The following is a 12711-nucleotide window of genomic DNA, read 5'->3' on the forward strand; positions in this document are numbered from 1 at the left end:
GATGACAGCCAGCATTGAATCAGGACCTAACTTTGAAAAACTCTTACTTGGATCAATATTGGGCTAATTTAAAAACAAATGCTCCACCTTCTTTCACTGACAAAGCAAACAGAACAGAAAGAGGCAGGTTTCTTCTTAAAAAGGAAGAAAATTATAGGGTCCACGTTTCAGTATGACGCCCTCTTCCTGAAAGGAATTATCAGATATATGAAATAAACAGAACCCACTAATTTTTGTTGATGTTACATTACATTTTATCGACAATTTATGATTTGCAATGTTTTGCATAATTTCAGAAGCGTGAAGACTTCAATTTGACAACAAAGCAAATATTTTTTTAAAACTGATAATTATATTCACAAATTTGAGTAATCTACAGAAAATTCTCGGGGTTTTTTTTTCCTATTTTTAATATAAATTTTTGTTTTAAGAAAAGCGTATTTTTTGAAAACAGATTGCTCTCTCATTTGCACCCAATGTCTCCATACTACTGTCAAAATACTTATAAAGAATTGTTACAATAGAATAAAATGTCATCAGTAAAAGACTTTGTTTTATTTAGTTAGCAGTAAATAGTTTTCTTATTTGCAACTAAGCAAAGTAGCCTACAACAAAAATGAAAATTTCCCATTAAAAACCCTCCCCAAATTTATCTCCACAAAGCATCTTTTGCACATCCCCCAATGCACCCAACATTGAATGATCTCAGGACAGAGGATCAATTTTTTTTGCTTCTCAACTCAACATCCCAGCTCTGTAAACCTGCTGCAACTTATTATTAAAGCTATTTTTGGAAACAGTCAATTTCCAAAGAAGATTTTTGAGAAAACAGGTATAATTTTTTTCTTCCAGTCTTATTGATATAATTGACGTATAAAGCTTTCTTTCTAAATAAGGTGTTTATTTTTTTAGTTTGCTTAAAATCTTTAAAGAAGGCATTGCAGTAGCAAGACATAATCACAGAATTTAGGATGAGATGGTTTATCACTCTAGTTTAAATCCACAAAAATTCCCATGACTTGTGCAATAGCTCCCAGACAACTGAGATCGGCAAAATATTTACAACTTGCATTCTAGAAGAAAGTCGAAATTCTTTTTTTCCTGCCAGTTTAGCACCTTCTCCTTTCTTGTTCTCAGAGATAAATAACTTGGCATGTTATATAGCATAAATAATAGGTGAATTAAGACTAGTATCTGATCACCAGCATGAAAATATTTTTGACATGGGTCACTTCCTTGCCTTTATTGGTAGATGTCAACAGAAAATTGTAGGAAACACACACACACATACACACACAACCAAGGAATAAAATGCATTTTAATTATTTTGAAGGATTTGGTTATTAGATATCTGAAGCCATTCCAAAGCACAGCGCTATGTACAATAGGAACTGAAATACAAACATCTGATACGAAAGAGGAGACAAGTTCATTACTTAACATCATTCTTGGACCGAGGTTTGGAAGAAATTCTCATGTGCTTCAAGCCAGACCTCAGGATGAACCTGTGGCCTGTTATGGACTGAATGTTCGTGTGTCCCCCCGCCCAAATCTATATGGTGAAGCCTTAACCCCCAACGTGATGGTATTTGGAAGTGGGGCCTTTGGGAGGTAATTGGGTGTAAATGAGGTCATAAATTCCTCACAACGGAATTAGTGTCCTATAAGAAGAGGAGGAGAAACCAGAGTTCTTTCTCTCTCTGCCATGTAAGGACTGAAATCAGTCGACACATTGATCTTGAACTTTCCAGCCTCCAGAATTTCAAGAAATAAATGTTCCTTGTTTGAGCCACATAGTCTATGGTATTTTGTTACAGCAGCCCAAGCTGACTAATACTGGGTCTAAGTTGCTTGCATATTTACTGGGCAAAATAAATAAACATAAACAATACACCAAACCAGACTCAATCTGACCCAACAAATTACAGAACACCAGGTCCTTTCAAAGCTGACAGCAATTATGGTTCCATCCTTGGAGCAGACTGTTGTTATAGGACAAACCATTGGCTTTGGTTTTTTAATAAGGAAGAAAGAAGAGGAAAAGTTGGCTCAAGAATCTCCGGAGAGGGGCTTCCCTGGTGGTGCAGTGGTTAAGAATCTGCCTGTCAATGAAGGGGACACGGGTTCGAGCCCTGGTCTGGGAAGATCCCACATACCGCAGAGCAACTAAGTCCGTGCGCCACAACTACCGGGCCTGTGCTCTAGAGCCCGCGAGTCACAACTACTGAAGTCCGCACGCCTAGAGCCCGTGCTCCACAACAGGAGAATCCACCGCAATGAGAAGCCCGCGCACCGCAACAAAGAGTAGCCCCCGCTCGCCTCAACTAGAGAAAGCCTGCACCCAGCAACGAAGACCCAACACAGCCAAAAATAAATTAATTAATTAAAAAAAAAAAAAAAGAATCTCTGGAGGATAAGGAAAGACCTTGAAGCAGATCAAGTGGCTTCTCTGTGGATTCTTTTTCTAGTGAGAAACATTTTGATTCTAAGTATGGCTTTGGGCCTGCTCTATGACTGAAAACCAGGGGCCAGGGGAGATATCCATGTGTTGTTAAAAGGTAAAGAAGAGCTGAAGACCAAATATCTAAGAGGCTGTTTTCACGAGAGACTTAGTGAGATTCTGGGCATAATATATGCTTCTGTGGAGCCCAGGTGATTAAGGTAGGGGTGTGTGTGTGTGTGTGTGTGTGTGTGTGTGTGTGTGTGTGTGCAGGTGCTTGTTGTCTGTGCCTGGGGTGCTAAGTGATGGGCACACTCTAGCATCACACCATGACTTTGGGAGCAGGCCTTCTCACAGAGACAGCAGGAAAAGTGACACAGTGTACTTGTCCAGAGGCCAGATAAAAGATAAGAACCTCAACTTGCTTCTGTTGCAAGTAAGGTATTATCATTTCCAGAAGTAAGTCAGCACACTGCAATGGGGAGGGAAGTGTGTGCTTCCATTTAAATGTGACCTCAAGGAGACTGTGAAGCCTAGAATGTACAGGTTGCACATGTTTTTATAGAGAAAGTGTACAGACAGAAATAGAGATGGGAATGGGGATAAAGATAGGGATGGAGAGATTGAGATACAGATGGAAAGGGAGTTGGGCAGAGGTGTGATGGAGAAGGAGATGGGATGGGAGAGATAGAGATGATACAGGAATGGAAGCAGGGTGAGAGGGAGAATGAGAGAGAAGTAGGGCTGGGATAGGAAACTCAAATAGGAATAAAGGCAAGCAAAGGATGGGTACGAGAGAGGGAAGAGTAGGGAATCATGGGACCAACCGCTGAGACAATCACAGACATAAACATCCACTCTGTAGTTATCCTAAAACTCTCAACTATCAAAGCAGGGTAATGTGGTCAGATTTTATTTTCAAAATGTTTTTAACTACAAGTGAGTCAGAAAAGGAAAATGTTTTCCAATGAAGTTGCAGGGTACATTTGGTAAGATACTACGATGTCAGTATAAATAAGTTCCGGATAACAAGCATAGGTATATCACTGTTTCAGTTTTCAAGGCCCAAGAAAGAAAGAATAGCAAGTACAGAGGGGAAAACAAAAGAACAACAAAAAAAAAATCCCTATTGCAGTAAGGTTACAATGGAGCAGTTGCAGAGGTAATAATTTTCTGGGTCTTTTGAAATGATACTATCGATGCAAAAATGTGTGAAGTAGGGAAGCCAAGTGGACTTCAGATTCACGTCTGCATTAAAATCTCAGCAGCACCAATGGCCAGGTGTATGAAGAAGAACGCTACAAAATAACCTGAGTTAAGCACTTAGCACAGTGCCAGACATTAATCGTTATTTTTTGCCCATGTGACTGATGTTTTTCCTACTCTAACAAAATAAGAAAAGATAAAGAATCTTTGCTGTTGCTGTTTCGTTAAGCCCCTCTGCATGGTACTCGGAGCTGTGCTTAGAGCTATTAGGATTTACGAAGAACTCCAAGAATTAGCACATGCCTTGAAGACTTTACAATGTTGATGGGAAGGTGAGATATGAAACAGTATAAAATCATTTAAGATATACTGGCGGAGGGTGGGGATAAACTGGGTGATTGGGATTGACATATACACACTATTATATATAGAATAGATAATTAATAAGCACAGGGAACTCTACTCCATACTCTGTTATGATCTATATGGGAAAAGAATCTTCAAAAAAGTGTATGTATGTATATGTATAACTGATTCACCTTGCTGTACAGCAGAAACTAACACAACATTTTAAATCAACTATATTCCAAAAAAAAAAAAAAAAAAAAAGAATGCAGTGGTAAATCCAAATGCAATGACTCAAAAGTAAAAAAAAAAAAAAAAAAGCTATTTCTTTCTCATTAAAAGAAAAGACAAACTAGGGACTTCCCTGGTGGTCCAGTGGTTAAGAATCCACCTTCCAATGCAGGGGACGCGGGTTCAATCCCTGGTCTGGAAACTAAGATCCCACATGCTGCGGGGCAACTAAGCTCACACGCCACAACAAAGAGCCCGCACGCTGCAATGAAAGATCCCACATGCCGCAACAAAGATCCCGCATGCCGCAACTAAGACCCGACACAGCCAAATAAATAAATAAATAAAATACTTTAAAAAAAAAAAGAAACTAGCTATCTTCTACTAGCATAGGCAAATACTCGTAGACCCACAGACCACACATACACAAAATACATGAAATCTCTAATCTCTAGCATATTTTTAAATTAAAATACTCTGAGCACATTAAAAAAAAAAGACATGCTGAACTTTTCCACCTGTGCTGCAGGTTCTGGAGAAGTGCTGAGATTCTGATTCTACCAAAGCTGAGGCAGGAACAGCAGAGAAGGCAGGGGGATGGCGCTGGGGAAGGAGTGCAGGGGAAACCGCTAACATTCTGGAGCCTTTGCTCAGGGTTCCACATGTGGTCAGAAATGACTTCATGAATGAGAGACGTATGTGCTACACATTAAGGGCAGGACTTGTATATTTAGATGGGGAATAGCAGGCGTGAGGTCACAAAGCAGGACTCAAAAAAAAAAGAACATAAAAGGGTACACACTGGTACAGCCCCTTCCAATACCCAGTTATCACATAAATATGTCAAGTAACTTGAAACAATGATAAAATGGTGATAAAAACAGATTAGAAAACAAATTCTTGGCATATAATCCTTCGACAAAGGCCCTTTGTATACTGTGTGCCACGGCACGCATTCCAATTTTAGCTTCTTTTTAAGAATTCAGAACACAGATAAGTGTGTCCCAGGAATTCTGCTTTAAAATCTTCTGCAAAGATACTCAACCCTATTAAAAAATATAAAAATAACTATAAACTATTTTCACCAGATTGGAAAATACTGTTGAAGAGGATTAATAGTATAAGGAAATGGGCATTCTCAGAAGCTCTTGGTATATATTAAAGTTATAGACATGTATACTTGTGGACTATCTACTCCCTTCTAGAAATTTATCCTAAGAAAAATAATCAGACAAATGTACAGATATATATGCCCAAGGACTTTCACTGTGACATTTTATATAATATTAACCAACTGGAAACGAATTATATAACCACTGATAGACGACTGGCTAATTATGATTTATAAAGAATTTTATTATATTTATAATGACAAAGTATTAGTCAGCCATTAAAATGATTATGTGGCTCTGTATCTAATCACATGGGAAGATGTGCAGATGTGCTGGGTGAATAGAAGCACACAGAATAAAAGTGAATACAGAATAAGTGGCCTATAGCCACTTATGTGAGACTGTGCATGCCAGCATGTAGAAAAATGGTGATCAATATGTCAGTGATGGTTATATCAGGACTGTGGAATTTAAGGTGATTTTTACTTTCATTAAACTTTCTAAGAAGTTTATTATCAAAACGATTTACAATTAGCATGTAACCTTTTTATGATATGAAAAAACAATAACTCTATTTTCATTTTGGAAAAAAAAGAACTGTCCTCAAACGATGAGGATTCTGGAGTATAAGTAGTGGCTGTGGCCAGATGACACCAGCCAAAGCTTGAGAAAATGAGCCCCAAGGGCATTCAGTGCCTTGTCACAGGGCAGATTCTGGGTGCAGCCACTGGGCCAGAAAACTCCCATTTTACCAAGTGGCTTTTGGAGAGATTATAGGAAAGATAATCCCATTCTATCCTGTATCTAGGCACATTCTTCTTCTTTTTTTTTTTTTTTCAGGCTGCGTTGGGTCTTCGTTGCTGCGCGTGGGCTTTCTCTAGTTGCAGCGAGCAGGGGCTGTTCTTCGTTGCGGTGCACAGGCTTCTCATTGAGGTGGCTTCTCTTTGTTGTGGGACACGGGCCCTAGGCACGCGGGCTTCAGTAGTTGCGGCACGTGGGCTCAGTAGTTCTGGCTCGCGGGCTATAGAGCGCAGGCTCAGTAATTGTGGTGCACGGGCTTAGTTGCTCCACGGCATGTGGGATTTTCCCGGACCAGGGATCGAACCCGTGTCCCCTGCATTGGCAGGCGAATTCTCAACCACTGTGCCACAAGCGAAGTCCTAGACATTCATCTAGTCTTCTCTTTTTGCTGGATTTTGAGCTTCCCAAGGCCTGGGAAAGTGTTTTACTAGCTTTTTTCCTGTCTCCAAAGCCTATCATAGACACACAGTAAGCAGTCCATTTGTACAATGGGACTGAGATAAGCTGCCATGCTTTGTTTGCTCATGAACTATGAAAAGAGGCTTTGGAGGAGTCCGCAATCAAAAACTGCTCGTAGGATTATGCCTTGCACACGTTAGGCACTGCTCTCGGCAAAGATCCTCTAACTGAATGCAGACAATTGTCCTGTCATCTGCGTTTATTTTTACAAATGTAATGTTTTTTGGTTCACATATTTTTTCATCAGCATTATAAGAGATTAATTTTTTTGTAATGTAGCTACACGGAAATTTGTTTTATGTTAGTATTTATGTTCCAAGTCATTACAATGTATGGATACCCAGTCACCTGATACAATCTAAGGTCAGTATGGATAATCTCAGACTGATTAGCCTTTGCAGTGTCCTGCCACGACGGTTACTCTTCTTTAAGAGCACCTGAGAGGGGAGCCCAGACACGATCTCCTTAGATAAAATTCTTTGCTCAGAGCAGACTACTCATTGTTTTTTTCTGCTCCAAATAGAAACAAACACAAACAAAACTCTACTATGAATTCTCCTTCTGATGTGACACACATCAGTACAGAAGAAACAACTGAATGAAATATTTCATCAAGATTCATGGAATCGACATGAAGTAACTGCTTTCGACTCTGGTTATCTATTAATTTTCTTTGAAAAAATGTTAGCAGATGCCACAATTAAACTGATAGGTGCCAACATTACTGACTAGTTATAGTGACAATAGCCACAGCAGCATTACTTTAAACTGTGTGTTTAATGATGTATTGGCTCAAACTAAGTTAACATAGAACTCTGGGTAGTTTCCTTTACCTTGGCCAGATGAGAGTTGATCCATTTTGTAAAAGTACGTTTTTGTACTATCTCTTGCTCATCTAGAAGAAAAAAAATTATCTGGTTAGATAACATGTCATGAAGTTGTATCATGAAAAAAATTCATAGTTACACAACTCTAGAAATGATTATTATATTATTTTATCTTATAATTCATTTTACCAATTATTGTCTTGAAGGAAGAGCCAGTGAAACTTCAAATATATTAGGCAAGTCAATTATTTATTTAAAAATTATCAGCAAATGCTTTAAAATTTGCAATATGTTAGCCCTATGTTTCTCTTCATTCATTTATTGAAAGTTCACTGAATAATTAAACCTCAATAAATCTGTTTTTTAAAAAGTTCACTTGAGACCAACTAAGTGCCAAGTTTTACGTGTGGTGCAAAGGGATGCAGAGAGATGAAGAGGACACAGTCTCTACCATGATATATCTAAAGGTAAATATCTAGAAGACAACATAGGCAGTATGCTCTTTGACATCGGTCTTAGTAATACCCATCAAACTAAAAAGCTTTTGCACAGTAAAGGAAACTCAGCAAAATGAAAAGGCTGCCTACTGAATGGGAGTAGATATTTGCAAAAGATGTACCTGATAAGAGGTTAATATCCAAAATATACAAAGAACTCACGTAACTCAACATCAAAAAAAATAACAACCCAATTGAAAAATGGGCAGAGGATCTGAATAGACATTTTTCCAAAGAAGACACGCACATGGCCAACAGGTATATGAAAAGATGCTCAGCATCACTAATCATCAGGGAAATGCAAATCAAACCACAATGAGATATCGTCTCACACTTATTAGATGGCTATTATCAAAAAGACAACAAGTGACAAGCACTAGAGAAAATAACAAGGATGTAGAGAAAAGGAAACCCTTATGCACTATTGGAGGGAATGTAAACTGGTGCACCAACTGTGGAAAACAGTATAGAGATTCCTCAAAAAATTTAAAAATGGAACTACCATATGATCCAGCAACTCCACTCCGGGGTGTGGAAATTAGAAAAGATATATGCATCCCTATGTTCACTGCAGCGTTATTTACAGTAGCCAAGAAGATATGGAAGCAATCTAAGTGCCCATCAACAGATCAATGGATAAAGAACAAAGAACATGATGTGGTGTGTGTGTGTATATATATATATATATATATATATATATATACACACATATATGAAATGGAATATTACTCAGCCATTAAAAAAACAAGTGAAAGCTTGCCATTTGCAACAACATGGATGGACCTAGAGGGTATTATGCTAGGTGAAATCAGTCAGAAAGAAAAAGACAAATACTGTACGATTTCACTTATATGTGAAATCCAAAAAAATTTAAAAAAATGAACAAATATAAAAAAAAGAAACAGAGTCATAGATACAGAGAACAAGCAGGCAGTTGCTGGGAGGGTTTGAGGGGAGGAGAGAAGTAGGTGAGGGAGATTAAGAGGTACAAACTTCCAGTTACAAAATGAGTCACAGGTATTAAATGTACAGCTCGGGGACTACAGTTAATAACGATGTGATGCCTTTGTAGGGTGACAGACGGCAACTAGTCTTATGGTGATCACTCCGAAATGCATAGACACAGTGGATCACTGTGTTGTGTAACAGGAACTAACACAGTGTTTAGGTCAATTACACTTCAAAAACAGGCAAAGTCGCAGAAAAAGAGATCAGACTTATGGTTAGCAGAGGTGGGATGTGGGGAGGGGGAACTGGATGAAGCTGGTCGAAAGGTGAGAACTTCCAGTTACAAGAGAAATAAGTATTAGGGATTTAATATACATGATAAATACAATCAACGCTGCTGTGTGTTATATATGAAAATGGTAAATCCTAAGAGTTCTCATCACAAGGAAAACAATTTTTCTCTACTTCTTTAATTTTGTGTCTACAGAGATGAGGGATGTTCACTAAACTGTTTGTGATAGTCATTTCATGATTATGTAAGTCAAATCATTATGCTGTACACCTTAAACTTATACAGTGCTGCACGTCAATTATGCCTCAATAAAACTGTAAGAAAAAAAGTAGCAAAGTCAAAAAATTATAATAAAGGTAAATATTTAGAGGTGGAGAGAGACAAGAAAGGGCACATGTGTAGTGGAGGGTTATAGAGTAATGCAACAAGATAGAGGCATTACAGGAATTTCACCAGATGAGTAGTGCAGTGAACACACTATAATAGGGTAACCTCCCCAAATTCCCACCTCCTGGAGTAAACACCTTTGTGTGGGCAACTGCAACCAGAACTTGTGAATTGCTTCTAATCAACAGAACACAGCAACGGGTGATGTGATGCCACACCCATGAACATGTTACTTTATGTAAGATTCCTTCTGAGCTGACTGGAGTGACAGGTTCTCCTGCTGGCTTAAAGAAGCAAACAGCCACACTGTGAACAGTCCATGGAGAGGGCCCCAGAGCAGAGAACTGCAGGCTGCCTCTGGAAGTTGGGGGGCAGCCTCCAGCCAAGAGGCAGGAAGAAGCTCTGTCATACACAAGGAAATGAATTATGCTAACAACCTGAATGAGTTCAAAAGTGGATTCTTCCCTCATTCAGCCTCCGGATGAGAATGCCGCCCAGCTGACACCCTGATTGTGGACTTGTGAGACCCTGAGCAGAGGGCACAGGTAGCTGCATGGACTACCACACAAATTGTGGACTACCCACAAATGTTTGGAGATAATAAACGAACGCTGTTTTAAACTGCTAAGTTTGGTAATTTGTTATGCAATAAGGTAAAACTAATATACAAAGAAAAAAATGTTGGCGTCTGGAAGGCTTTATTTTTTAATATGTATCTTTATTGGAGTATAATTGCTTTACCTTATTGTGTTAGTTTCTGCTGTACGACAAAGTGAATCAGCTCTATGTATAGATATATCCCCATATCCCCTCCCTCTTGTGTCTCCTCCCACCCTCCCTATCCCACCCCTCTAGGTGGTCACAAAGCACCGAGCTGATCTCCCTGTGCTATACAGCAGCTTCCCACTAGCTATCTATTTTACATTTGGTAGTGTATATATATGTCAGTGTTACTCTCCCACTTCGTCCCAGCTTGCCCTTCCCCCGCTGTGTCCTCAAGTCCATTTTCTATGTCTGCGTCTTTATTCCTGCCCTGCCACTAGGTTCATCAGTACGGTTGTTTTACATTCCGTATATGTGCGTTAGCATATGGTATTTTTCTCTTTCTGACTTACTTCACTCTGTACGACAGACTCTAGGTCCATCCACCTCACTACAAATAACTCAATTTCGTTCCTTTTTATGGCTGAGTAATATTCCATTGTATATATGTGCCACATCTTCTTTATCCATTCATCTGTTGTTGGACATTTAGGATGTTTCCATGACCTGGCTATTGTAAATAGTGCTGCAATGAACATTGTGGTATATGTATGTTTTTGAATTATGGTTTTCTCAGGGTATATGCCCAGGAGTGGGATTGCTGGGTCGTATGGTAGTTTTATTTTTAGTTTTTTAAGGAACCTCCATACTGTTCTCCATAGTGGCTGTATCAATTTACATTCCCACCAACAGTGCAGGAGGGTTCCCTTTTCTCCACACCTTCTCCAGCATGTATTGTTTGTAGATTTTGTGACGACGGCCATGCTGACTGGTGTGAGATGCCAGCTCACTGTGGTTTGATTTGCATGACTACAACGGGCTGTGGTGTGTGATGCAGGTGCTGGGCCCCCGCACCTCCGAGTTCACCACCGCCTTCGCGGGCCGCCTCGCGTCCACCCTCATCTCCAAGGCGGGGTGGGAGCTGGGGGAGAGCCTGGACCAGATTTTCCATGCCATCCTCAGCTAGACGCAGCAGGCAGAGACGCTCAGCGGCATGTGGTCCCTGATCACGGTGTTCGCCCACACGGTGCACACTCAGCTGGAGCCCCTCCTAGAGGTCCTGTGCAGCCTCCTGGGGCCCAGAGGCAAGCGGGCCCTGGAGTTCGCGATGGCCGAGTAGACCAGCCGGCAGCACCTGTTCTACGGGCAGTACGAGCGCAAAGCCAGCTCTGTGGCGCTGTGTAAGCTGTTCCACACGGCATCCACGCGGATGACAAGCGGCTACAGGACAACCGCATGAAGGGGGCGGAGATCTATGGCCTGGACGAGGGCACCCACACCCGCTCCAAGTCGGCCCAGAACCCTGAGTGCTGCACCAACTTTCCTCTGCTGGTCAAGACCCTGAAGCTGATCATCAACGAGCTGTCCAACGTCATGGAGGCCAAGGCCACCCGCCAGGCCGCCCTGCAGAGTGAAGCCAAGATGACTCCAGTGACACGTGGGAGGAACGGGAGGACGACGACGAGGAGGACGGCTTAACCCTTGCCTGATATTCTCGCCACTCATAAATACGAAGACCGTTACTACAGGGACGATGCGGAACACGACCCTGACTCCCTGAAGGACCCTCTCTAACAGACGGATTTGCAGGCGCACCTCACACATTTCCTCTGCCAGTTCGCTCACAGCCCTGCTACGTGGTGTTCTCAGGCCACCTCAACAATCATGACAGGCGGGTTCTGCAGACCACTGGCATTTGAAAAGGGCCTCCTCCGGCCTGCCACACACTGTTTTGCAACAAAGTGAGCAGAAGGAAAGAAATCGTAAAGATCAGAGCAGAAATAAATGAAAAAGAAGGAAGGCAACAACAGCAAAGATCAATAAAAGCAAAAGCTGGTTCTCTGAGAAGATAAACAAAATTGATAAACAATTAGCCAGACTCATCAAGAAAAAAAAGGGAGTAGACTCAAATCAACAGAATTAGAAATGAAAAAGAAGTAACAACTGACACTGTAGAAACACAAAGGATCATGAGACACTACTACAAGCAACTCTATGCCAATAAAATGGACAACCTGGAAGAAATGGACACATTCTTAGAAAAGTATAACCTTCCGAGACTGAACCAGGAAGAAGTAGAAAATATGAACAGACCAATCACAAGCCCTGAAATTGAGACTGTGCTGAAAAATCTTCCAACAAACAAAAGCCCAGGACCAGATGTCTTCACAGGCGAATTCTATCAAACATTTAGAGAAGAGCTAACACCTATCCTTCTCACACTCTTCCAAAGTATAGCAGAGGGAGGAACACTCCCAAACTCATTCTACGAGGCCACCATCACCCTCATACCAAAACCAGACAAAGATGTCACAAAGAAAGAAAAGTACAGGCCAATATCACTGACGAACACAGGTGCAAAAATCCTCAACAAAATACTAGCAAACAGAATCCAACAGCACAT

At 40.6% G+C, this 12711-nt stretch overlaps 1 protein-coding gene across 6 annotated transcripts in view; it reads right to left on the reverse strand.

The window, feature by feature from the left end:
• The window catches only part of SYNE1 (spectrin repeat containing nuclear envelope protein 1), a gene marked incomplete at its 5' end in the record, with an annotated part of 457248 nt that overhangs the window by 378427 nt on the left and 66110 nt on the right, over positions 1–12711 (reverse strand). For all 6 annotated transcript variants that reach the window (XM_082668958.1, XM_082668957.1, XM_082668956.1 and 3 more), the window contains one exon: positions 7428–7489. In XM_082668958.1, coding sequence (XP_082525084.1) covers positions 7428–7489 — 62 coding nt within the window. The remainder of the gene's footprint in view (positions 1–7427; positions 7490–12711) is intronic.

Source organism: Grampus griseus, assembly GCF_964374135.1.
Source record: "Grampus griseus genome assembly, chromosome: 13".
In the NCBI taxonomy this organism is placed as follows: Eukaryota; Metazoa; Chordata; class Mammalia; order Artiodactyla; family Delphinidae; genus Grampus; species Grampus griseus.